General features: G+C 64.9%; 1 protein-coding gene across 9 annotated transcripts; it reads right to left on the bottom strand.

Annotated features, from left to right (window-relative positions):
* Positions 1–1,249: 1,249 nt before the first annotated feature.
* AKNA (AT-hook transcription factor) lies at positions 1,250–22,124 on the bottom strand. 9 transcript variants are annotated; one of them, XM_068914810.1, is made up of 22 exons: positions 21,984–22,124; positions 18,062–18,479; positions 16,607–17,676; positions 16,436–16,510; positions 14,498–14,654; positions 14,125–14,300; positions 13,922–13,981; positions 12,894–13,012; positions 12,102–12,318; positions 11,743–11,897; positions 11,124–11,297; positions 10,150–10,405; positions 9,692–9,798; positions 9,135–9,385; positions 8,515–8,665; positions 7,281–7,451; positions 6,609–6,712; positions 6,262–6,381; positions 6,058–6,156; positions 4,907–5,032; positions 4,432–4,591; positions 1,250–3,790 (listed from the first exon to the last, which is right to left on the bottom strand). In XM_068914810.1, exons 2-22 carry the CDS (start codon positions 18,351–18,353, stop codon positions 3,499–3,501), a joined length of 4,332 nt encoding a protein of 1,443 aa, XP_068770911.1. In that variant the 5' UTR covers positions 18,354–18,479; positions 21,984–22,124; the 3' UTR covers positions 1,250–3,498. The 9 variants fall into 9 exon arrangements, with proteins under 9 accessions (XP_068770911.1, XP_068770916.1, XP_068770907.1 ...); XM_068914806.1 differs by having other exon boundaries at positions 3,357–3,790; positions 4,432–4,594; positions 7,281–7,454; XM_068914811.1 differs by having other exon boundaries at positions 3,357–3,790; positions 4,513–4,594; positions 7,281–7,454.
* Between the last annotated feature and the right edge of the window lie 1,374 nt (positions 22,125–23,498).

Here is a 23,498-nt window from a genome sequence, read left to right as displayed (position 1 = left end):
GATTCTTTTTCACTACGCGGGGTCCAAGGAGCTCTCTCTGCTTGCAAACCTGCCTGCAGCAGCCCCGGCCCGCCGCCCGCCTCCGCTCTCGTCGTCCCGTGGTGAAACGTTTCTGACCGTGGAAGTGGCCGAACGCCCCCCCCGTCTCCCCCCCCCCCGGCCCGGGCCCCTCTCACAGCGGACTGTGTGTATATTAATTAATGTGTCTCGTGACGTTCTTAACAAGCTTGGTGTATAGTGATTTAACCGACCCTCCTTTTGTTGGGTTTTTTTTTGGTTTGTTTTTCTGTTTTTTTTTTTTAACATTCAAGGATTTCCCTTTCCTTTCCCCGGCTCTAGATGCACTGCAATATTTTGGGGTCACTCGCTTTGTTCTCTTTTGTTCCCTTTCCCGTCTGAAGGCAGTGACCCCATTTCCCGCCCCCAAAATCTCTCTTTCTTGCCTCATTGGTGGTTAGACTTTTTCCCCCCATCCCTTCCTTCCTCCTCTCCCCGTTTGTTCCTTGCCCATAAAGTTAAATATATATTTTTAGGGCAAAGGCTGTATCATTGCACTGATATTTGTTGGTTCCTCTCCCCCCTTTTTGAGTTCTTTCTCGGTTTAGCAATGCAAATGCTTCAGGATCTTGTATGTTGGACTTTTTTTTTTCTGTTACAGTTATTTATATAAAAAATAATTTATCAAAAAGGAAAAATTAAAAAAAAAATCTAGTCTGTCTTGGAACTTGTTTACCTTGAAATTACTGGAATCTAAATGTTTGAAAGTGTTGAAGCACAAACATGTATCATCTCTGTATATCTGTTCTTCTGTACTAAAGCACTCGAGTGACTAAATAAATGCGCTCTCCATACCTAGTGCAAACGAGGCAGCGCGGTGCGGCTTGCTTTGGGGCTGCTGGGGCCGGGAGGAGGAGGAGGCTTTGGGAAATTGGTGTCGCCAGGCACCCGCATGTCCCCAAGGGCCACCGAGGAGCGGGGGGGTCCCAGCGTGGCGCTGCGCCAGCCCGAAGCGCCAGGACGCCCAGCTTCGCTCCCCAGCCCAGCCTTGACCTGCCCCACGTTGGCCAAGGAGCAGTGGTGATTCCTCTCCCCGTTCCCGTTTCAGGGTGGCACGTGGCTATTCCCGGGGGCAGCCGCTGGCACAGCCCGTGCCTGGCTCCTGCCAGGGCCCCAGCACAACAAGAGCCCCAACCTCCACCCAAGAGACAGCCTGAAAATCAACCAACCAACAAACAAACAAAAGACAAAACCAAGCAAAACGACCACGTTTATTTTGTTAAAAAATAGCCCATCGTCTTATTACAAAATACCAGCCAAACGGCTCTGCTGGTTTTTTACAAAATAAAAGATGCAAAGGGGCGGGGGGGAGTCATCTTTGCTTCTTGCTATGGCCTTTGGGGCAGCTGAACGCGGCCGCACGCTTCTCGCGTGGCCCCCGGCCGGGTTAATCACAGCTTCCCGCTGCCGGCAGCTCGGGCCCCTCGGTCCCGCGGGGCGCCGAGGCCGCGCTGCCGCCGGCCCGCGCAAGCCCGGCGGCGGGGGGATGCTCGGGGCCGTTTCGGCCGGACCGATGCCAGGTGTGTGGTGCGGAGGCGGATGCTGGCCGAGCGCCCGCCTGGGAGCCGTCTCTGCGGCCGTCCTGCCGTCTGTCCCAGCGGCCCGCGTGGACGCACAGCGGTGACTCTCACCCCAGGGCCGGGGGGGGCGGTGGGGGCACAGAAATGGCTTAACTACCCCAGGGGCATCGGTAAAATGCATAAACACCCTCTTCAGGGCCAGGTAAAAACTGCAGTAATAAATTACATGAGAAAACTCAAATGCCCTTAGAATTATGCTGGAAATTTAAAAAAATAGCATATATATAAATATATATGCATGTGTGTATATATTTATATATATATACACACACATATACACACTTGTGTATCGTGTACTGACAAATAACCCCAAAAGAGTGATTTAGCTATGTATTAGCTACCTTGGAGATCAAAAAACGCCCATATATGAGCGCACAAAAGAGCTTCTCAGGGCCTAAGCCCAAGCCGACAGGAAAAAGGAAAAAGGGCAAGAAAAAGCCGCGGGCAGCACGGCGAGACACCTTCGGCCGGCGGGAAGGGGCAGGACGCGGTGCCTCGCCGTGATGCCCGCTTGCAGGGACGCCGCCGCACGCCCAGCCGAAACGGCGGTACCGTAAACCCCAAAGCTTTGCCCCAGAACAGCGGACCGAGGCAGCCCGCAGGAGGCCGCGGAGCTGAGCCGCGGGGACGGCCGGGGGGACCCGAGGGGCACGAGCCACGGGGACGGCCGGGGGGTCGCCGGCGCGCGGGGCAGCGGCAGCGCTCGGCCCCCTTCGCGGGGCGGCTCAGGCTGTTGCAACGGACCGTAAAAACCTGGCAATGGCAGGAAGGGACAAAGCCACGCGGCGCTCGGCTGCAAACTGTTTTGCCTCCGAGCTGCTAAAGCGCCGGGTGAGCCCCCCGCCGCCGCCGCCCGAGCCCCTCCGGCGGCCGGCGTGAACAGCCCACGTCTGCGGAGAGCCGGGAAAGAGCGGGGCATTAGCGCCTGGTCTGGTGAAGACGGTGCCGGAGGGCTAGCAGAAGTGGCCTAAATTCACAGCAGGATCCCTGAAGGGCGCTGGAGCGGGGAGGGGAACCTCCTGCCGGTGCTTTGCTTAAGTGCTAGGCTGGAAAGCCAGCGACATAAATTAAACTATCCGGAGATTTCTAGTGCAGTACCTTCTCCGTTTGCCTTTGGGAATAAAACAGGAAGCCGGGTACTTCTGTACACACGTCTCCTGCAGGCGGACGTGGAGGGGAACTTGGCTGCGAGCGGCCGGACGGAGAGGGGCGCACAGGTGATGGAGTCGGAGGGAACCGTCACGGGGTCCAGGGCACCAGGAAGAGGGACCGCTCCCAGAAAAAATGTAAACTAAGCCCAAGGGAAACGTCTCCCTCCGAACGGGGGCTGTGTTCAAACGCCGCAGCACCCAGCCGTGCCATGGTGGGGACGGGAGGACGTCAACGTGCTCGCTGGAGGCTGTGAGGAGACCTCTGCTCCAGCAGCCATCCTGCCATCTCACCTCTTCCTTCAGCTTCAATGGTCCTTAAAATAGACAGCTGGATGGACACAAACCACCAAAAGCTCCTGGCTCAGTGCTGAGGATCTCCAGGTACCCCGAGGGTGGAGCACCCTCTCGGGGCGGGACGCAGCACCCTCCTTGCAGACTAGTGACGCGGGAGGGGAGGGTTAAGGCAACTGTGATGCGGGTTAGGAGCAGGTTTAGGACCTGGCGGAGATGCTTCCAGCCTCGGCTCGGACAGAGGCACCTCCAGACCTGGTAGGGAGCATCTGGCGCAAACAGGCAGGATCTCCCTGTTGCCTCCTGAGAAGGCAGGGACAGATGAGTCGCTTTGGCACATCACTCCTGAGGCCTTCTCCTGGCCTCCCACCAGCTTCCCAGCTTCACCCAGCTACGTTACAGCGGGGCCCCAGCTCCCATCAGAAGAGGCAAGATCCCCGGAGCTCCCGGGCTTTGCTCAGTTCGGAGGTCAGTGACCGGCTCATCTGCTTTGTGGTGAACTTCATGCTGTTGGCAGCCTTCACAGCGCGGCTCAGGGACCAGTTGAGGTCATCCAAGTCATCGAGGTCCAGGGCGAGGGGGTGGCGGTGGCCGGGAGCTTGCTGGCGGGTGACCTGTGGCGTCCTCTCTGCCAGCTGGTACCCAGCGGCGTGATGGAGGGGGAGGCCGGCCAGGCCTGGTGCTGAGGTAGATACCACCGGGGAGCAGTAGCTGGAAAGAAGAAGACACTGGCATGCCTGCGCTTCATGGACCGCACACACCCAGGGCTCCACACGCATCCACCCAGGTGTGAGCCAGAAGGGATCCCAGCTCGGGTGCATGCACGTGGTGCAGGGACCCCAAGCTACCCCCAGGCCAGAGGGTTTCATGGAGAACCCAGACTGCACAGCGCCACTGTGCTGCTTGCTTCTCCATTCCTCTGCTGAGATTTTGCTGCTTTTTCAAATTTCTCTCCCCCATCTCATCCATCTCCAACCACCCCCCTGCTCCTAACGCTCAGCTCTTCTGCTCCCCTCTACGCAGAGAAAACCTTGAAGCAGAAATGGGCTACGTGGCCCTGCTGGGCACTGCCCGCATGAGGGCTCGGGAAGCTGAGTTAGGTGGGCAAGCCAGCAGGACCCAATGCCAGCTCTGGGGTGGTCACAGGATGGGACAGGCTGTCTGGGGTGGTCAGAGGGAGCCTGCAGGAGTGCACAGCCACAGCGTGCTGAACACCATCCTTGGGGACCCCCCCCATCAGGCAGGACATCCATGGCCCAGCCGTCCCCAGAGCTGCCCCTCGTTCCCTCGGGGACGTTGACCTCCTATGCACCTCCCGCTCCCTCTCCCAGGGCAACGCCGGGCATCCTTACAGCACGGAGGGCGCGTAAGGCACGAGGGGGACTGGCGCAAGGTAGCCGACAGCGGCTGCAGCAGGGCTGGCTGCCAAGTACCAAAGTCCAGGCTGCTCCAGCTTCTCGGCTCGGGGACCAACACGGGAGCCTGGAGGTGACGTGCTGTCCGAGCTGCGCTCTGCTGTGGAGAGAAACGCAGCCAGACGTCACCCGGAGGACGCGCGTGCAGCCTCGGCTGCTATGCCGGGCTGCCAAACCAGGGGTGAATCTGATCAGTGGACGCAGCCTGCACCCGTTACGGGGAACACGAGTGCCCCACAGCACAGGCTGTGGGACTCCGGGAGCATCATTTATTCCCCCAGGCAGTAGGCCAGCGCTTACAAGAAGGGTCTTAAGGTCCTGCCCTGTCCCCCCCTCCCAGCCCTTGTTAGTGATGAACTGATTCACACAGCTGTGGCTCTCCAGAAAACACGTGCTGGCTCCAGTCACCCACCGTGTGCTGCTCTGTCCCTGGTGCTGGGTGCGGAGGTGTCCCTGGGTGCATGGCATGTGGGACAGCGTGTCTTCCTTGGAGTGCTCTGCTGGGACTGTCTCACCGCATCTCCCACCGAGGAACTGGCTAAAGAGAGAGTGAACGGGCAAGTCGGTAAAAATCCCCTCTCTGCAGAGAACGCGAGAGGCGATTTGGAAAGAGCAAACTGGTAATTACAGCAGCGCGGAGTGGCCTGCGGGCTGGGAAACAAGACAAAGCCCTTTCATGTGCAAAATGCTCTGCCAAGGGATACGGAAAGCGCGCTGTACGTGTTTAGTTCAGTTACTCGCAGCAACCGGACACAACAGAGCTCTGCTCTCTGCTGCTACCTGGAAACAGCCCGGCGAGCCTGAGGCCCCGGGCAGGAGACAAAGCCGTTGCATGCAAACAGGGCGCTGCACACAGAAAAGCACGGGAGAGTTAAACTTTAGCTAAACAAAATGGTTGGCCACATATTCCCACTTGTCCCCAGGTCATTGCGAAAGGCTGCATCAAGAAACAAGGACTGCATTAGGTTACTAAGGGCGGGCTCCCCAGCAAGGACCAAGGCCCTTGCATGGCTCTGCCAGGGCAGGGAGGCTGGCCAAGGGGCACCGGCAGGGCAGAGAAGCCCAGGGGCGTTCGTGGCAGTGACAGAGAGCCCGAGGTCCCTGCACAAAGGCAATGACCCTGGATGGAGAGGAGCTCGCCCTCGCCCTGGAGTGCTGCAGTCCTCATCTCCTCTCCTAACCCCGAGGAGATCCCACGGCCGGAGCGGCCTCTGCGCAGCCCTGCACTCGGCAGGCAGAGACAGAACATTTCGGGAGAGAGCGGAGGGAGGAACCCCCCCTCTGCTCCGTGCCTCCTGCAGACTTTGACTGCCTTTTCCCTTCCCCATCCCACCCAAAAAGGCCAGCAGTGAGTGGTCTCGTATCACTCCCCCTCGAGTCTTGTAAGTCTGTAGTTACTTAATGAATTAATGTCTGAAGTCATTAACAGCTCCATTAAGAGGCAACCGGGAAGCCCCTTGAGATCGCAGACAAAAAGGCGATTTTACTGCGTGGGACATGACAAGCGCTGGCAGAGACGCCCTGGCGCCCTGCTCCCGAGGGGCTGCCGGCTGGGCTGCTCACCAGCTGGCGGCCGGCTCCCGCCGCACCGGCGGCACGAAGGGGCGCCTGGCTCTCCTCTCGGTGCCGGGGAGGCGAGCGGCGCCGCGTGGTACCGCGTCCCTGCAAAAACACAGCCTGAGCTCGCCGGCAGAGCCAGGAGGCCCCCACAGCGGGGCTGGCATGGGCCCCCCAGCAGCAATCGCCACCGTGGGCTGGGACACCCACCTGTGTATTGGCCCCTAAACGTCACCGCGTCCGGCAGGCTCTGAGGGCTCCTCCGAGGGGACAGCACGGTCCTGGGCCGTCCTTCCCGGGGCTGGGTTGGCGAGCGGTCTGACTCCCAGGCTGCAGCAGAGAAGGATGGGGGGGTCAGTGGGGAGCCTCCGGCACCACAGCAGCGGGGCTGCCCTCGCCGCTGCCGCGCGCAGGGAGCCTGGCAGGACCTGCCAAGGCACCTTGGTCCCTACAGCCCCTCTCCGTTTGGGGAAGGAGACAGAGGTACGGCAGGGAGGAACGTGTGCCCTCCGAGCGGGCAGACCGGCCAGCCTGGCCCCCGGCGCAGTCTCACTTACTGAGGTCCAGCTCCGGCCTGTGCCGCGGCAGCGATGCTGATCTCCTGCTCCATGCCGGCTTGGTCGCCAGGGCTGGCTTGGCCCGCGCCGCGGGGCTCAGCTCCCTGTGGATGGCATCCCTGTCGGTGGGATGGCTCACGGGGCTGGGGCCCGCCACCACGCAAGGGACCAGGGAGCCACGAACACAGAATAACAGAGGGACCCGCATTAGGGCAAGAGACATGCAGGGCAGTCTGGGGAGTTTTCTGCCTACGGGACCCGCAGCAAGAGCAAGAGGTTCCTGGGAGAGGCAGGAGCTGGAGGTGCCTGCAGTTGCAGGCAGCTGCGAGTTAAGTCAGGGGGCTGCTTGGCACCTCCCGGAGGTGTGCCTGCCTCAGAGGGCGCAGGGGGACCCTTCGCCAGCTGCGTCCCTGTAACCTACACAGTAATGGCCTGATTCTGCTCTCATGACATCTGTGAGATCCCTCGGGGTCCCCTCATGCGATCCCCCAGCCTAACATCCCAACTGAGCCAGGCTCCTGGTCTCTCCCTGGACCCAAACCTCTTCCAGGTCCCAGCAGAAACTGGAGCAACTGAGGACGGGGGATCTCTCTGTCCCACACCAGAGGTGCCTGCTGCCTGTCCCGGCTCGGTGCTGTTTGGAGGAAAGCCCCGGTGCGTTCTGCCACCTACTCAGAAAGTGCCGAGTCCTTGGGGGACGGTCCGCTTCCCACCGCCTGCCTCCTGGCCTTTGCAGGACGCAGAGAGGCTTTTCCTTCTGGGTAGCTGTGTGATCGGTGCAAGCTGTCCTCCAGCCTCTGCTGAAGCCGCGACACTTCGTCCCGCAGCGCACGGATGGCCTGGCTGCTGGGGGGAAGGAGCCAGTGTGCAGCGGCCTCAAGGCACGGGGTGGGGTTTGCACCCCTGGCCCTGCTGTGCCCGGCCCAGGGTGACACAGGGGGCAGCGGAGCCGGGGGAGCTGCCATCCCTCCCCCACGTCAAGCCGGAGCCCTGGCCGGTTTGCACACACAGATGGTTTCTATGGAGAACCCACAACACTCATCACACGGCTGAGAGCACAGCAGTTCTCCCAGCCTGTGGCCTGCCCAGCACAGTGAGGAACCCATCTCTGCCACGAGCTGGCACCGTCCTCTGGCCGTGCAGCTCAGCATTGCCCATCCGCCAGGGAAAACGCCAGGAGACACTGCCTACGTAACAGGGCGCGAGGGGCCTCTCGGGTACCGTAACGGTGGCCCCTGGCGACCCGTGAGCAGGGACAGGGGCCCTGGCAAGGTCGGCAGCTCAGGGGCCCAGTATGTCAGCCGGGATGCATCTCCCGGGAACGGGCTCCCTCCCAACACGCAGGTTGCCACCTCCAAAGCCGGCCCCCATCCCAGCCTCCACCCAAGGGGTAGGTGGCACCCACGGGCGCAGCCAGGCACCCCGGGCCGCACATCCCAACCGCTGCAGACCATTGCAGTGGGGTCCTCTGCTGCAGGGGAACCCACAGCACCCCGAGGTCCCTGCAGGGGCTCCCCCGGGGCTCCCACAGGCACCGGCGCAGGGGGAGGGGGCTGACTCCCTTCTCCACCCGGTCCCAGTCCTCGTGCCGCCCCACACCCTGGCTGGCAGCGATACGCACGCGATGGGGAGGCCGCCGACTGGCACTGCCGTACCCGGGCTCCGCTGCCTCCCTCGCTCCGCAGCGGCTGAGGGGACGCGCCGCCCCGCAACGCTCCCGGAAGCGTTTGCTAGTGTTGTGCAAGGATGCGACGTGCCCCGGCCTTGCCCCATCAGACGAATAACCCCGGCCTCCCGCATTTGGTCTGAATTTGCGCCTCGGCTCCCCCACCCTGGGGTCCCCGCGACCCTGTGTCACCCCACAGTTCAGCCCATTTTTGGTGGGGAGGAGGGGACGGACACTCACTCGCGCTCCATGCGGGAACGCAGCAGGTCATGGTGAGCCTGGGTGGAGGACAGCATGGTGGCGGCCGAGCCAACCGGACCCCCTGTCTTGCCTGGTGGGTGGCTGTAAGCGCTGGTGCAGCTCCTCCCTTCTGCCTCTGAGTCCGTGTGAGCTGGGGAGGAAGGAGGACATGGTGAACTCAGGCTGGCGATGTAGGAGGTGTTTTTTCCCACCAGAAGATGCTTGGGAGACCAGAGCCAGCATGCATGAGGGCAACCCCTGCGTGGGGGCATCCCCAGGAGCCTCCCCCAGGGCCAGCCCCCGAGGAAGCACAGAGAGCCCCACTGGTGGCTGCCAGCCCATAAGCTGAAGCCTCTTTCATCCTTAGAGTTGGGGCCCCCCATATCTCCTCTTTCTGGGAGGCCCAGGCCGATCTCAGGGGTGGATAATAGCTGCTAGGGAGGTGGAAGGACCAGAGAATAAATCACTGACAAAAAATCCATAAGTTGCAGCTATAAAATAATTTAGGGTGGAAAACACTTCTTCACCGTGGCATGTGGTGGAGGATGTCGCTGCCCCCAGGGGACCCATCACTCCTCATGCCGCTTGCCCCGGCCCGGGGCCGGACGCTGCCTACTCACTGCCATCAGCATCGGGTACCATCTCGCTGGCGATGCTGTCTGCCCACTGGGGAGGGGAGCTGCTCTGCGAGGGGGTGCTGGGGCGCACGCTGGGCCCTCGCGTGCCGTCCCGGGGGGGCCCATGCCCGGAGGTCGTATAGATGCCCATCAATGCCTTTTCCGAGGGAAGCGGGGCTGCCTCTCTCTTCTGCAGCGGATGGAGGGTTGCCGGAGTGGAGATGGGGCCAGATTTTCCCAGTGAGTCAGGTGGCCTGGGAAAAGACGGGTCATCGAGGCATCCTCCAAGCTCCCCCTCAGCCCTTCCATGCTTGGCCTGCCCCACCCAGCATCGGTCTCATCCTGTTTGCGGGTCACCCTGCACGCCTCCAACCCTTGTCGGGAACACCTCCGAGCTCCCCAGCCCCGCTCCCTCCTTGTGCCTCCACCAGTGTCTCTTTCCTGTCACTGCTCCCCTCTAATTCCCCAAATCCATCTCTTTCACTTCACATGGAGCAAATAGCCTGTTTCCTCGAAGCCTGTCCTGGAGCCGAGGGTGATGGGGCTAGGAAGAGCCATACCCAGCGCGCGGGGGACGGTGCTCTGGCGTGTGCATCAGCGGAGACACCCTGCTGGCCTCCGAGCCCACAAACCCGCTGTCCGTCTCCGGTGACACGATGCGCTGCTCCTGCAACGAGAGGGAGAGCTGGGCCACGGCGGCAGCAGGGCTGGTTGCGACACGCGTGCCCAAGAGACCTCAGGAGAGCCGCTGGGCTGACGGTTGCCTCCCAGGTTCCCCGGGGACGGGGCTGCCCTGCCTGCAAGGGGTGTCACAGGATGTCATGTAGTGGGAACTATTTAGGCATACAGGAAATAGAGGTAAAGCTTGGTCGCTGCAGGAAGGAGACATGGTGCATCCCCAAGCAGCGCACTGCAGAGCCGCAGCCAAGATCACTGCTGTCTCCTCCAGTGCTCAGAGCCAGCCTGCACCCCGCAGCGATGGGGGACCCCAGGCCAGCGCCTGGCCCCAGGGACTCACCTCGGCCTGGGCAGGTTTCGCCTGCCGGCAACGCTCGTGGAGCCGGTGCTTGGAGGCAGCGCTGCCCGCGCCGCTGCTGCAGCGGGAGAGGGGCGCCCGCAGTCGTGGTGGCTCGGGGAGCCCGGCCGGGGGCCTGGCCGTCGTGTTGGCGGCGAGCGGCTCCTCGCTGCTGGCGGAAGGCAGGCGGCCGCTCTTCCCCGCCGGCCGTGGCTGCTCCCCGCGGGGCAGCGGCACCGCTCTCCTCTCTGGGTGCTGCCTGCAGTAGGAGACAAACTGCCTCTGAGTACTTGCAGCCCTGCAGGAAGCAGCCCCCAGGCAGAGATCTCCTCTGCTCACCACTGCTTGTCATAGGCAGCGACAGGCAGTCACTTCCTGTTATTGCTGGGCTTTGAAAAACGTGGTGTTTTACTCTTCGAGATTTGGGGGGCCTAAGCTGAGATGCTTCTGCAAGCCCCTGTGACTGCAGGCGCTCCAGGCACAAGCCTGCTTTGCATTCACAGCGGCGAGCACAACGTGCTCCTACGACTAACGCTCATCCTCCCACGCAAGCGATGGGGCAGAGCAAGCGCTGAGCGTGCTGACGAAGCCCCACGCATGGGAAACCCCAAACAGCTGCTGCTCGCTAGGTCTAACCTGGGCTCTGTTAGCAGCAAGCGAAACCTTTCAATGTGGAGAAGGAGCCTAATGCAGCCATGTGTCCCATGGAGGCTGTTTACTCTGAACCCTATCAATGCCAATGACATAAAACCTGAGGTAGCTGACCCAAAGAGATTTAATCTCTGTCTTGCCCAAAGTGCACCATACAAGTGATATAAAATATCTTTTAACACGCTTTTACAGTGAAAAAGCAGTAAAAGCCATGTTTTTACTTCTCCTGGGAGTCTGGACTTGCAGTATGTTTCCTTCATCCTCCAGCCCCTTTTCAGACCCTCCCGCTTGCCCCATGGGGGTGAGCTGGGCTTCCTAACACTTACAAGAGGGAGGTCCCGAGGTCGGTCCTCTCCTCTAGCAACTGTGTCCTGCAGGAGACCTTGCCAGGGCCACTCTCCCCTGCCGAAGGCCCATCTGCCTCTTCCGGGGACCGGCTCCCTCCCAGGCTCAGCTGCTCCAGGCTCAGCGACGCCGGCAAGGACTTGAGGTTCTTGTACCTGGTGGCCAAAGGGAGATCCATGCTTGCTCTAAGCTGCCTGGGACAGCAAACACCCATGAAAGTTTTCACTGTGCTCAATGTTGTCAGGGGATACTCCAGCTCCCGTTCAGTTTTGGCTCCCTAGGTGGGGGCACCCAGTGCCCGAGGAGCACCTTGCGCCTGGGGCTCGGTTCCCTGCCCACTGTCACGTCTCTATGCAGGAGCTGTGGTGCAGGAACTGTCCCGCGGCCATGCAAGGTGGTTCGGTTTTGGGGAGGCAGTGAACATAGCCATGCCGTAGGGCTTTGCTGGGGGGATGCCCAGGTCTGGAGGAGCAGAGCCTGCCACAACAGTATCAGCCTGGAAAGACACTCTGAACACCAGAACTAAGTTGCTCATGCAGACCTGTCACCTTCCCCATCACGGGGCCACACACATCTGGCCCCTGCAGGATAGACACTTACTGCTCCAGCAGGTCACCAAAGTCTTCCTCCACCTGGAGCTGCTTGTGCCAGAGGGGCTCGGGGAGCTCGTCTCCTCCCGCCTCGCTCTCTCCGCTCACAGAGCTCGCGCCTGCACCCGGCCGGGCGCCAGGGAGGACCTCCTGCAGCGCAGGGCTCTGCAGGGTGCAAAGAGGGAAGTGAGCTTGGAGGACCGGGGTCCCCGCAGCTCCTGCCCACTGCTGGGAGCCAGGCAGAGGGAGAGGTCACAGCGCCCTACCCCAGCCCAGCCAGGACCCCCCAACCCAGCCCCGTCTGCCCTTTGTGGCCCAAAACCAGCAGCAGCCACGTGGGCTAGCAACCTGCCGGGCCGCCGAGCTTACCTCGGGGTAAGGGGTACACGCCGCTGGCATCGGGGCTTGCAGGGAGGGAGTCGGGGAAGACATGCGCGTCTCGGAGAGCAGCACTGGCGAGCGGCAGGGAGAAGAGCCCGGCTCCGAACAGCTCTGTGGGGAGAGCTGGCTCTGAGCCGCTCGCTCGAGCCGATCCTTCAGCTCCTCCAGGCGCATCCCCAGGCAGAATATCTCCCCTTCCACCGTGCTGAAAGACAGTCGCTCATGAGCCCAGATCAGAGAAACTCCCAGCAGCCAGCAAACAGAGCCCGGGCTGGGGTTCACGTGAGCTGCGAAGGGCCAGGAGCAAACAGCTGCTGGGCTTTGCTGGTTTGGAGAGGGCAGCAAGCTACTTTGCAAGATTCATGGGCCTCACGTAGTCTTCACATAGCCATTAGTATCCCCAGAAAATGCAAACAGGTAGAATAAATAAGCATACGCCCAGCAAAGCCCTCCCATCCCATGAATGAGGGTGGGTTAATCGGCGCTGGCCCAGCCTGGCTCATTGAAACATCCATGTGTGCACCTCCCTGCTGAAATACACCCAGACATCAGGACTGGCCATGCTCCTGTCCTTGTCTGGGCAACATTTTCCTTCTTTGCATTGCTCTGGGGCACTTACGTGGCTTCCCAGCCTCAGTGCATGGGTACCCCTCATCGGCAGGGCACAGCCCCCCTGCCAGGTGAGACAGGGCAAGGCTGGGACTTTCACTCACGTGGGGAAGCGAGGTAAGAGTGGGGAACTGAACCTTTGTCCCTCCTGTCCTGAGCTGAAACACCTACCGGTCTGGATCAAACTCCCCTGAGGCTCCTGGGTGCTGTTGTAGCCTGCGGTTCTCTTCCCGGGCTTGCAGATACGCTCGCTCCAGAGCTTCCTGAGTGTCCTTCAGCTTCCTAAACCTCTGCAGCACAAAGGCAGCACAACTAAGCTGGAAATCTCAACCTCATGTACCCAGATCCCAGCTCTCGCTCGGCTGCAGTTCTAACCCCATCTCACTGCACTTTCGTGGCAAACCCTGTATTACCCTGTCCACATTCACTGCTACGCCCCGGCGTCTCCTGGGGCAGCCCTCTCTCATGGACCCTCCACACTGGGAGTCTCAGAGCAGGCCCGAAGGGGCCTTGCCAGCTGAGCAGGCTACTCCCATGCAAGGCATGCTCAAATGCAACTTTGCACCCTCTGAGATGTGGCTGTGGGGTCAGGTGGCTGCCCAGGACGTGGGTCTGACTTCTCTGAGCCTGCCTGTTCAGTGTGGCACTGATGCTGTCCATGGGTCCAGCAGGGCTCCATGAGAGCAGAGACAGCAAGCCTTGGCCATCATACTGGCAGACCCACTCCAAGGAGGACCAGGTGAGGGGCACTACTCCTCGACAGGAGGACTGCTCCCAAGGGAAGACCCAAGCACATGCGAGTGCACCTCTGGCTACAGCACCAGCCTCTTTCAACGAGAATCTGTCTACATCCCAGGGCAGCAAACCTCCTTATGGCCCTGACACCCAAAAGAGAAACAGCCAATGTCCCACCAGAGAACAAGGCTGCTCCAACTGGAGCCGAACTGGGTGCAGTCCCATGTAAAACAACCCCCGGCATGCAGCACATCCCCTCCACATCACTGCTCCCCTCTCCTGCCCCGTGACACCTCCAACCCCTGCAAGGCACAGCCTGGGGGACATGGTAAACCCAGGTGCTGAGGGAGGGAGCTGGATAAAAGCAGTGGGCTCTGCCAGTGGGGGAGTGCAGCAGCTTCGGGGAGTCCAGGTAGGCCTCCACTTTTCAAGCATTACCAGGGTCCCAGGAAGGGCTGATGTACCTGCAGCTGCTCCTGCGGCGTGGACCTTCCCGCCCGGACCCAGGCTTCGAAGGACTCCACCTGGCCAAGAGAGAAAGGGGTGAACTGAGCCCTGCCCTGGGAGGTACCACAGGGGCAGAAACCCATTTTCTCCTCCTGCCTCTTTGCCGCCCCCAACATCCAGCAGCCCCAAGGTCCACATCCGGCCCTGCTGCCCGACTTGCCTGAGTCTGAAACTTCTGGGTCTGTCCTGCCAGCGTCTGCGTGAGCTGGGCTTCTGGGCTCGGGTGCTGCCCCAGACACCTGCACTCTCCTGCGCATGCAGAGCAGACCACCCCAGGCAAAGGGGGAGAACGAGGCCGGGGTGAGGTCCCCTGGTCGGCTGGTCCCCATGCTGGCTCTGCAACAAAATGCAAAGAGAAGACGATGTAGGTGACCCCCAGGAGCACCTGGTTCCCCAGCTTTGGGGCTAGTCGTGGTCTGGCTCTGGGTAGGGGGTCTTGGCTGAAATGGCACCATGGTGGGAGTGCAATGGAGAGGCACTTTGAAATTCCCCAAAGTTGGCAGGGCAGGATGGGGAAAAGCAGTTCAACCCACCTCCATCCAGCAGAGACTGCAGGGCTGGGACAGGGGCAGTGCTGATTGCTGCCGTCCTCGCCTGCGGGATGCTGAAGGCCATGACCTTGGAGCCAGTCCCCAGGGTCCCCATGTGGATGCTGTGGCTGGGCTTCGGCGGGTCGGCATACAAGTTCACCTGAGAGGCAGGGAGAAAGGGTTTGGGGCATTCAAGGAGCAGGACTGCACTGCGGGGTGGGTGTCCCCTGGCCCCTCCTGGTCACCCCAGCCACGTAGCACTGCACTAAGAGTCGTGTGGCCGGCAGCGCCCTACATGCCTGCCCCTGCCCCGGCTCGGGTCAGCCAGACCGCCCGGACAGGCGAAGGGAGCACGTTTCCCAGCCGGGAGAGCAGCGCCGTCCAGGGGCAGGGATTCGGACGCGCCTCTCCAAGCGCTCAGAGACGGGCACGTGCTCCGTGCCTGCTGCGTGCTCCCATCCCCACGTACCCGCGTGTATGAACACACTTGCAGCGACGTGCTCAGGTGTGCGCCCACGGACAGCCAGCAAACCTCGCGCGAGGGATGCAAAGCGCAGACACAGGCACCCTGCACTCGTTTCCCACCTCAACACGCCTACAGCCAAGCCGCCAAGTTAAGCTATTTTCTGCTGAAAAAAACCCTTCTTTTGCCAACTCCCCTTTCAGCACTCGGAAACCCACCCTAACCAGAGGGTTAGGTTAGTCCTTAAACCTGACCCTGCTCCATGCGAGGGCTTGCTCCTCCAGCCCTCTACAAGCAGACGGTGAGGAGGAGCAATCCCACCACCTGCCTAAGGCCACGGGCCCAGCCATGCCGCCCGGGAGCCTCACGCGGCTCCGGATGAAGGACTTTTCCCAAGCACCTTCCTTTCTTCGAAGCTGAGGAGCAAACACATCCCCGACTCGAACGCCAGCAAGGTGCAGGGGTCAGACCCCTGCTGCCTTTGGGGCCGGACCCCACCTAGGATCTGTTTCCCCGCTGCCCTCATGACCAGCCGTCATGAGACGGTGACAGGGGCCACCGCGCGGCCCCTGGACAGCAAACGCGGCGGGGCGCCCGTGATTTTGGCGGCCCGCGGCAGTTCAGTGGGGGAGCAAGCCAGCAGAGGACGGGGAAGACCGGGGAAGGCGCGCGGCTGCCTGGACGCTCGCGGGTCCCCGCCGCCTGCAGCGACTCGGAGAGGGCGACCGGCGCCAGCGGCCTCCTCCCTTCCCTCGGCACCCGAAAACGTCCGGATGAGGCTGAGGCAGGAGATATTGGGGCTGAAAAATCTTAAAGGCCATAGGCCTCGCCAGCAACAGCCTTAGGGACCTCTTTTGAGGGGCGGAGGTGCGCCTTGTTCCCAAAAGAGCCATTCCTTCCCCAAACCCCCCTCCGCCTGCCCGTAAGGGCGCGAGCCCGGCCGTCAAAGCAGGTCGCCACGGGCTGGGGCCGGGCACCGCCAGCTCTCGCGGCGCCTCCGCGTCCCCCTCCCACGCGTCCCCCATCAGACCTCCGCGCGCCCCTCGCGAGCGACCGGCCTTCACCCCGGGGCCCTGCCAGCAGCACGTGGCCGCCGGCCCGCCATTTCGGTGAGGCGCCCTGCAGGAAACAGCCGTCCCCGCCATTTCGGGGACGTCCTGCCACCGCCACTGTGCTTCCGGCCCCCGGGGCGCAGAGAGGATCTTGCCGCCGACCTGCCAGCCCCGGGGCCACTCGCCGCCTCCCCGGGGGCGGCCGTGGGCGGCTCGGCCTCCCAACCCGCCTCTGCCCGGCGGCCCCCGGAAAGAGGAAGGAAACGCGGCGCTGGGGCAGCTCCTCTCTTCCGCGCGGCCCGGCCTCGCTCGCGGAGCGGCCCCGAGGTGACGGGGATGACGTGGCGGGGAGCGGGCGCCCGGCCCGGCGACCCACTTCCAGCCTCTGGGGCCGCCGGCAGGGAAGGCGGCGGCCGCGCCACCCACCTTGGCGCCCAGCCGCAGCTGGTCGATGGTGTTCTCGGCCGCGGCGTACTTGGTCAGCAGCTTGCGGTAGTCGTCCTGCGGGGGCGCAGAGAGGGGGACGGCGCGTCAGGGCGCCGCCGCGCTCCCGCCCGCCGCCCCCTCCCCGGCCCGACCGGGGCGGCCGGTACTCGCCTGCAGCTGCTGCACCAGCTCGGTGGCTTCCTTGGGGCACTTGAACTGCTGGGGCAACCCGGCGGCGGGCGGGGGGCACCTCTGCAGGGACCCTTCCCCGCTGCTCTGCAGCACCTCGCGCACGATGTCGGCCGGCGACTTGAAGAGGTCGGGGCCCCGGGCGGCCGCGGCCGGCAGGGCTCTGCTGCGAGGCGGCCGGTAGCTCTGGTCGAACTTCACCCGCGGCTCCACCTTGGAGAGGTCGGGCAGCGGGTAGTTGAGCCGGCCTCGGCCGTACCGCGCGCCTTCGCCCGGCTCGCGCGAGCCCTTGGCCTTTCGCTCGCCGGCGCGCCGCCGGGGGCTCAGCGACCTCGACTGCCGGCCGAGCTCGGGCGGCGGCACCGCCGCCACGGCCTTCCCGGGCGGCCGAGACCTGCCGCGCGGCCGGTGGCCGCCGCGCCGCGGGCAAGCGGAGGTCCCGCCGCCCCGGCGCTCGCCGGCGGGCGCTGACCCGCCGGTGCCGGCGGTCGGCGTCACCGTCCCGGCCGGCTCCTCCGTGCTCTCGGCGCCGGATTCGGGCAAGGGCTCTGCCTCGACGCTGGGGGCGTCGCGCAGGTCGTCGGCGGAGAGGTGGAGCAGGAGGCTCCGGCTCAGGCTCCAGCGGCCGGAGGCGGCCGACGGGCTCAGCGAGGGCGACGCCGGCCGTGCTGCGGTGCCGGCGCTCTCGGAGGCGCCGCCGGGCGCCCCGCGGCCCAGCCGCTGCCGGCAGGGAGGCGACGGGCCGGGGCTGACGTCCGAAGGCGCCGACGTCTCCCCGCCGTCCGTGCTGAAGCTGAACGACTTCTCGTAGGGGCGGCGGAGAGCCGGGCCGTGCCGCGGCGCCTCGGGGCTGCCGCCGTACTCGGAGCCGCGCTGGCCCTCGGAGGAGAGCTCCGGGTAAGCCTCCCCTTCGCTCTCGGCCCCCCAGGAGCCCTCCGGCCTCTCCTCATCCCCCGAGCTGCCCCGCTCCTCGTCCTCATCCGTCACGTCCTGCCGCCGGTGCCAGTAAGCCAGGTCCGCCTGCGTGCCGTCACCTGGGTCCCCGCGGCGCCCTGCAAAACAAACCGGCGGTCACCGAGCGGGCGCCGTCTCCCGCCGCCGCTCCGCAGCCGCTTCCTCCTGGCGGCCGGGGCTTGGCTGGGGCGGGTGGCACGGGGCAGCCCGGCAGACGGCGGGGGCAGCCCTCCAGGCGCCTCCCTAGGAGCCGGCCCGGGCTCAGCGGCCGACCGGCCGCGGGCGCCCGCAGCCAGCCCCAGCTGCCCCCCGGGGAGCGCCCCCAGCCTCCGCGGCGCCCCCCCACCCGCCTCGCGCCCTTGGGGTCCCCCGGGGCTCTCGCTCGGCCAGGCGGAGGCGGGGAGGGGGCTGGTGGCGCCTGCTGCGCCCAGGCGGCCGCGAGCAGCGCGGGGAGAGCGCCGGCGCGGAGGGGAGACGACTCACCCCAGGGTGGGCTGCCGGCGTCCTCCCCGGCCTCCTGCAGCTCGCAGACGTCGAAACTCCCGGCGGGCGCGGGGCGAGCCGGGACCCGCCGGCCGAACGCCTCGCCCGCGCGGCAGCTCCTCGGCCGGCCGGCGCCGGCCACCGGCCCGTCCTCCAGGCCACCGGCTCCGTTCTCGTCCAGGCCCTCTTCAAAATCCTCCTCCTCCTCCTCTTCCTCCCGGCGCTTCGGCCCCCGGGAACCGCCGCCCAGGTCCCGTCCTGCCCAGCGCAGCCACGGCGCCGAGCTGGCCATGTCCCGCCGCCCCGCGGCCGTCGCCTCACCTGCGCCGCTTCATGGGGCGGCTGCAGCGAGAGGCCGGCGCGGGCCCGGGCCGGGGGGCACCTTCCTCGCGGGAATGTAGGTCACCTCGGCGTCATCCTGACGGCGGCCAAGAGAGAGGGGAAGATGCTCAGCAGCAGGCAGCGAGGACACAGCAGGCTCTGTTCAACCCTCCCCCCGCCACCGGCTCCCGGCACGGAGATGTCGGCTGCTGCCGGGGCTTTCCCCGTCCGCCTGGCGCGGTCCCAGGACCCGGTGGGTCCCAAGCGCCCGCCCCAAGCGCCCCTTCGCCGGCGCCCGCGGTCCGACCGCCGCGCCGCTGCCCCAGCTGAGCCGGCCACGCCTCAGCTGAGAACTCACAACTCATAACGCTTCGCTCGCTCTCGCCAGGTTCAACACCAGGAAGAAGAATAAGAGAGGGACTAAGGCCAACCCCCCCCCGCTGCCACCGTCATCACACTTCTCGGCGGTTTTCCGGTTTCTTAGCGCCTGCCTCTCCCCACAAAGCCCTGGCGGGCTGGCGGCAGGACGGGCAAAGGGGCCTCACCCCACGCCTGGGGCTCCGCTGTCCCCCCAGGGCCGGGCCGCGCGGCCGGCCACCTTCCCCGCCAGGCAGCTCGCCACCGCCTGGGGCAGCTCCCGCAGGGCAGGGCCCGGTGGTGGCCGGGCTGCGGCTCCGAGCTCTGCAGGGCGCTGGCACGTCCCCCCGCCCGCACAGGTCCCTATCGTCCCCCCCCGCAACGGGGACTGCAGCACGGAGCCGCCAGGGAAGCAAGCAAGCGCAAACCAGGCCAATTCAGAGCGGTCAAGAGCCCCCGCGGCGGCAGCGTGTCGGGGACAGTCAGCGGCTGGGATTTCGGAGGGGTTGCGGAGGTGCAGGCTAACCTTTGAGCCCCCCGAGATCCTTCCGGCTTGGGCACCGTTTAGCAGCGGTTCAGGTTTTCGCAGCCAGGCAGGCAAGGCTGCTCGCGGGGAGCTTTGCTGAGGGCAGCAGAGCCAAAAAGGATAAAGAGGAGGAGGGAGAATCGCCCGTGCGGAGACGCGGCGGCACGTAAGGCAGCTCAGCCGGGGTCTGACATGGAGAGGGGATTACGGCAGAGACCCAGCGGACTCGCTGCACCGATGACCTAGAAGCAGAAACTTCCCCTTCCTTCTGGCTGCCTCTCCAGCCTTACTTACTGTTACGGCCGGGGTTTCCATAGCAGCCGGTGGCTTTAAGGCGCCCGACTGGAGCCGCCTTAGAGGACGGGGCGCTGCGAACCGGGCTCTGAAAAGCCGTCGCGCTGGGGGACGACGGCCCGGAGCCACCGGGCCGGGTCGGGCAGGGCCCGGGGGGCTGCCTGCGAGCGGGGCCGGGCGGGCAAGGGGGCTGCCAAAGCTCTGCCAGGGCCGGGAGGAAGGATAACATAAAGCTTTAGGAGAAAAAGCAGCGGGCAGCAAGTCAGCTGCTCAGCCGAAGAGCGGCGCGGAGCCCCCTCCCCGGCCGCCCCCGGCGCAGCAAACACCGGCCGGAGCGTCTCCCCTCGCCCCGCTTTCCCGAAGCCCTCCGGCCTGCCCGGCGGGGCGTCGGGCAGCGCCGGCTCCCAGCTCCCCCAGGCCGGCGGCTCCCGGCCGGGGCGCCCGGGGAGGGCTTCTCGCCCGGCACAGCCCGGGAACGAGCGGCACCAACCGTTGGCCCCAAACGCAGCCGGGCTGGCAAAGCCGGACGCGGGCGGGTGGCAGCCGCCTTCCGAAGGGGGGGAAAAAACCACCCAGTTTGGAAATCGCTGCCTGCAGCAGGAGACTTTTTTTTTTTTCAAATGAGCTCCTAGCTCTTGTGACAGCGCAGAAAAGCCTGAAAACCGACGCGGTTAAATACCCCAAGCCCCCCGAGCGAACGAAAGCAATCCCAAGGGCGGCCGGCAGAGGAGAGCTCCGGGAGCCGGCGGCCTCCGCTACCCCGCTTCCCGCCCAGCGCGAAAGCCCTGGGCCGCCGGCGAAGGGCGCTCGGCATCCCGGCTGTGCCCCGCCGCCGTCCCTCGCTGCCACCCACCCACCTCGCGTGGCAGCGGGGTGCCCTCAGCGGGGTCCTCGGGGCAGGCATGAGCGTTGCTAGGTCTCGCCCCCCTCCCAAAACGCAGGAGGACGAGGCAGGTCCCTCTGCCTGCTCGCTGCCCTCCATCTCCCCGTCCCTCCCTACCCTCCTCCAGCCTCTGCAAAACCCTGCCGGGAAGGACGGAGGCGTGGGGCTAAGACCGCCACACTCGTTGCACTTGTGAGCCAGCCAGGAAGCAACAGCAACGCAGCTGAGGCCTATATGCCCCGTCTCCGCTCCGGGGTTTATCAGCGGTGACAGCGGCGGAGACCCTGCACCCGCAGCGCTCGCGAGGTCATCCGCGGTGGCCGGGGAGGGGACAGGGCCGGTGTCACCCTGCCATCGCCGCCTCGTCCACCCCGGGGAGGGGAAATCCCCAAAGCACGGGTGTCGGGGGGGGGTGGGGGGGGCTCCAGCGCGGGCTGCCTCTAAGCGCACGACGTGACTTAGATCCAAACCACGTTTTTACGCCGGGCCGATAGGATGGCCGGGAGCCCGGAGAAGGCCGCCGCGCGCCCGAGGACAGGATTTAGAGGAGACCCTGGCGTCGTTCTCACGGCACGCCACGAGACGGACGCCCTGGCTGCCCAAATCGGCGGCGCCGGAGGCGAGCGGCCGCGCAGAGCTGCCGGCCCGTGCCACGACTGGGATGTTTCATTTCCCTAGGCCACCAGCTACGCAAACCACCGGCTCCGCTGAGCTGCAGAAAGCGCCCCCGCGTTTCCCGGAGGCGCCGGGCACCTCCAGCCCAGAGGGAGCCAGCGCTGGCCGGCGCCGGGGACCCGCAGCCCGGGGGCGTCGCGCAGCGGGTACGGCCGGGGCAGGAACGCCCGGCCCGACGGATATCCTGCCGGTTGTCAGTCGGAAAATCTCACGCCGTCCGACGCCGAGCGGTGGTAGGTACCTGCCCCGCGGACCCGCCGGCCCGAAGGGGCGGCGCTGGGCTCGCGGGGCGTTTTGCGCCCGCAGCTCCCCGGTGGCCTCGGCGCGGTCCCACAGCAGCGTTTCCCGGCAAACCCGCTCTGTCGGGGGGGTTTTAAGGAGGCCAAAAGGATGCGCTTCTGGCCGAGAGTCGGCGAGGGACGTCTGCGGTTCAGAAGGGAATAGCTCCTCGTTCATCACCCTCCTCCTTCCTCCCCCCCCCCTTTTTTTTTTTTTTTTTTAAGGAAGAGTCAAGTTTAAGGAGCACAAAAGAGAGCGGAGAAGCGAAAACGCTGCTGCGCTCTCGTTCACGCCGTTTCACGCTAAAACTGCGGGAAAATCAACACCGCCCGGAAAAATCTGACAAATCCCTTGTCTTCACCCTCCACCGACACACAGGCTACGCGACGGCTCCCGTTGCTCCTCGCCCCCCGCCGGGCGTTTTGCCCCCCCGGGAGCCCGGCGGTCAGCCTCGGGCAGCCCGACGAGCCGCCCTGCCGGTAACACCGCGGCGGCCTTAATCCCCGGCTCAAGAGAGCCGCAAGGCCGCGTTAACGGAGGGCGGGCGGCCCCGCCAAGCCCCGCTCCCGCGGGCGACGGGCGCTCACGGCGTCGCTGTGACATCGCTACGCTCTGCCCTTCAAACATCGCTGCCTCGCCGGCCGGACTGCTTGCAGAGGGTCCTGCAGCGCGAGCTAAGCCTCGGCCATCGAGGTGGCACCGGCGAGCCGACTTTAAGGAGCCGAGGGTGCTCAAAGCCTTCCCCGAAATAAAACAAGGAACCGAAGTTCAGCGCAGCCCTTGCGACTTCCTCCAAGGAGGAGGAGGAGCGGCAGGCGGCCCCGCGGCCGTGAAACCTCCGCACCAAGCTCGGCACTCGGCTTCCCGCCGCCTTCCCCGGCCCCAAACGCACCAGACTGACGAAACCGCCCTGAAACCCTCCAGCGGCACCTTCCGCACGCACCCGCGCGGGAGCAACGCCAGCCCGCGGGCACGAGCGAGGCCGCGCCGCAAAAGAAACTTGTGACAAGTTTCCCCGGGGGCCCTAAAGGCACTTGCGACGTTGGGGTGGTTTGGGGAGGAAACGGGTCTGCAAGAAGTTAGGTAGCGGCACGTCCTCTAGCCACATCTGCCGGGGCCGGGGCCGGGGTGCTGCCGGGCCCCCGGCTGCGCGGCAGCCGCTCGGGGCTCTCTGCCGCCCGGCAGCTGGCGAACGGGGCCCCAACGCCACCGGGCCCCAACCCACGTCCCGGCAGCGAAGCGGCCCTGCCGGAGAAGGCAGCAGGGGACCCGCTGGAGTCCTGGAGCGCGGCTCTGCCAGGAGCTCTCAGCCCGGGCTGGGGTCAGCCCTCGGTGCCCAGCTGTGCATCCAGCTGTGCCCCCGCCCCCCCGAGCCCTCGTCTTCCTCTCCAGCTGTCCCAAGCAACTCGGGCGGAGGAAGCAGGACATGCTGTGCAAGCCCCAGGCACCGCCCAGGGTGCAGCAAAGAGGGAAATCTGCGCTCTCTTCCCCGGGCGGACGCATCTGGCTCAGGTGCACATCTGGACGGGCATCCTCCCGCCTTGCATTCAACAGCTGCCCCGCCGACCGCCCCCGCGGCTGCCCACCTGCAGAGCGAGGGCCCGGCCCGTCCCCTCGCCTCGCACGGGCGGCTCCGCTCGGCTGCTCTGCTCCGCTCCGCCCCGCCCCGGCCCGGCTGCTCTTCTTCTTCTTCTTCTTCTTCTACTTCTTCTTCTACTTCTTCTTCTTCTTCCTCCTCCTCCTCCTGCTGCTGCTGCTGCTGCTGCTGCAGCTGCTGCTCCGCGGCCCGGCCCGGCCCTGCCGGACAATAGCGCGCAGCCCGCCGGCAGCGGGGGGCGGGGTCTGCGCTCCTCATTAGCATCCTGGCGGCTTCTCCGCCAATGCGAGCGCGCGACCGCGGAGGGACCGGAAGTTCATTAGCATAAGGCCGGCCCTTTCCCGTATTTGCATAGCGCGAGGAGGACGGCCAATCACGGCCGCCGTAGACGGCGCTCATTATCATAATTTACGCAGCGCCCGCCCCCCAACGGCGGCTCTTGCAGGACCGTCTCGGCGGCCCCAGCGGGCCCCGGGCTGCCCCCAAGCAGCGCGGCCGCCGGGGG

This window comes from Struthio camelus, chromosome 20 (assembly GCF_040807025.1).
Source record: "Struthio camelus isolate bStrCam1 chromosome 20, bStrCam1.hap1, whole genome shotgun sequence".
Lineage (NCBI taxonomy): Eukaryota > Metazoa > Chordata > Aves > Struthioniformes > Struthionidae > Struthio > Struthio camelus.
Note: the sequence above shows the minus strand (reverse complement) of the source record. Positions and strands in the feature narration are given on the sequence as shown.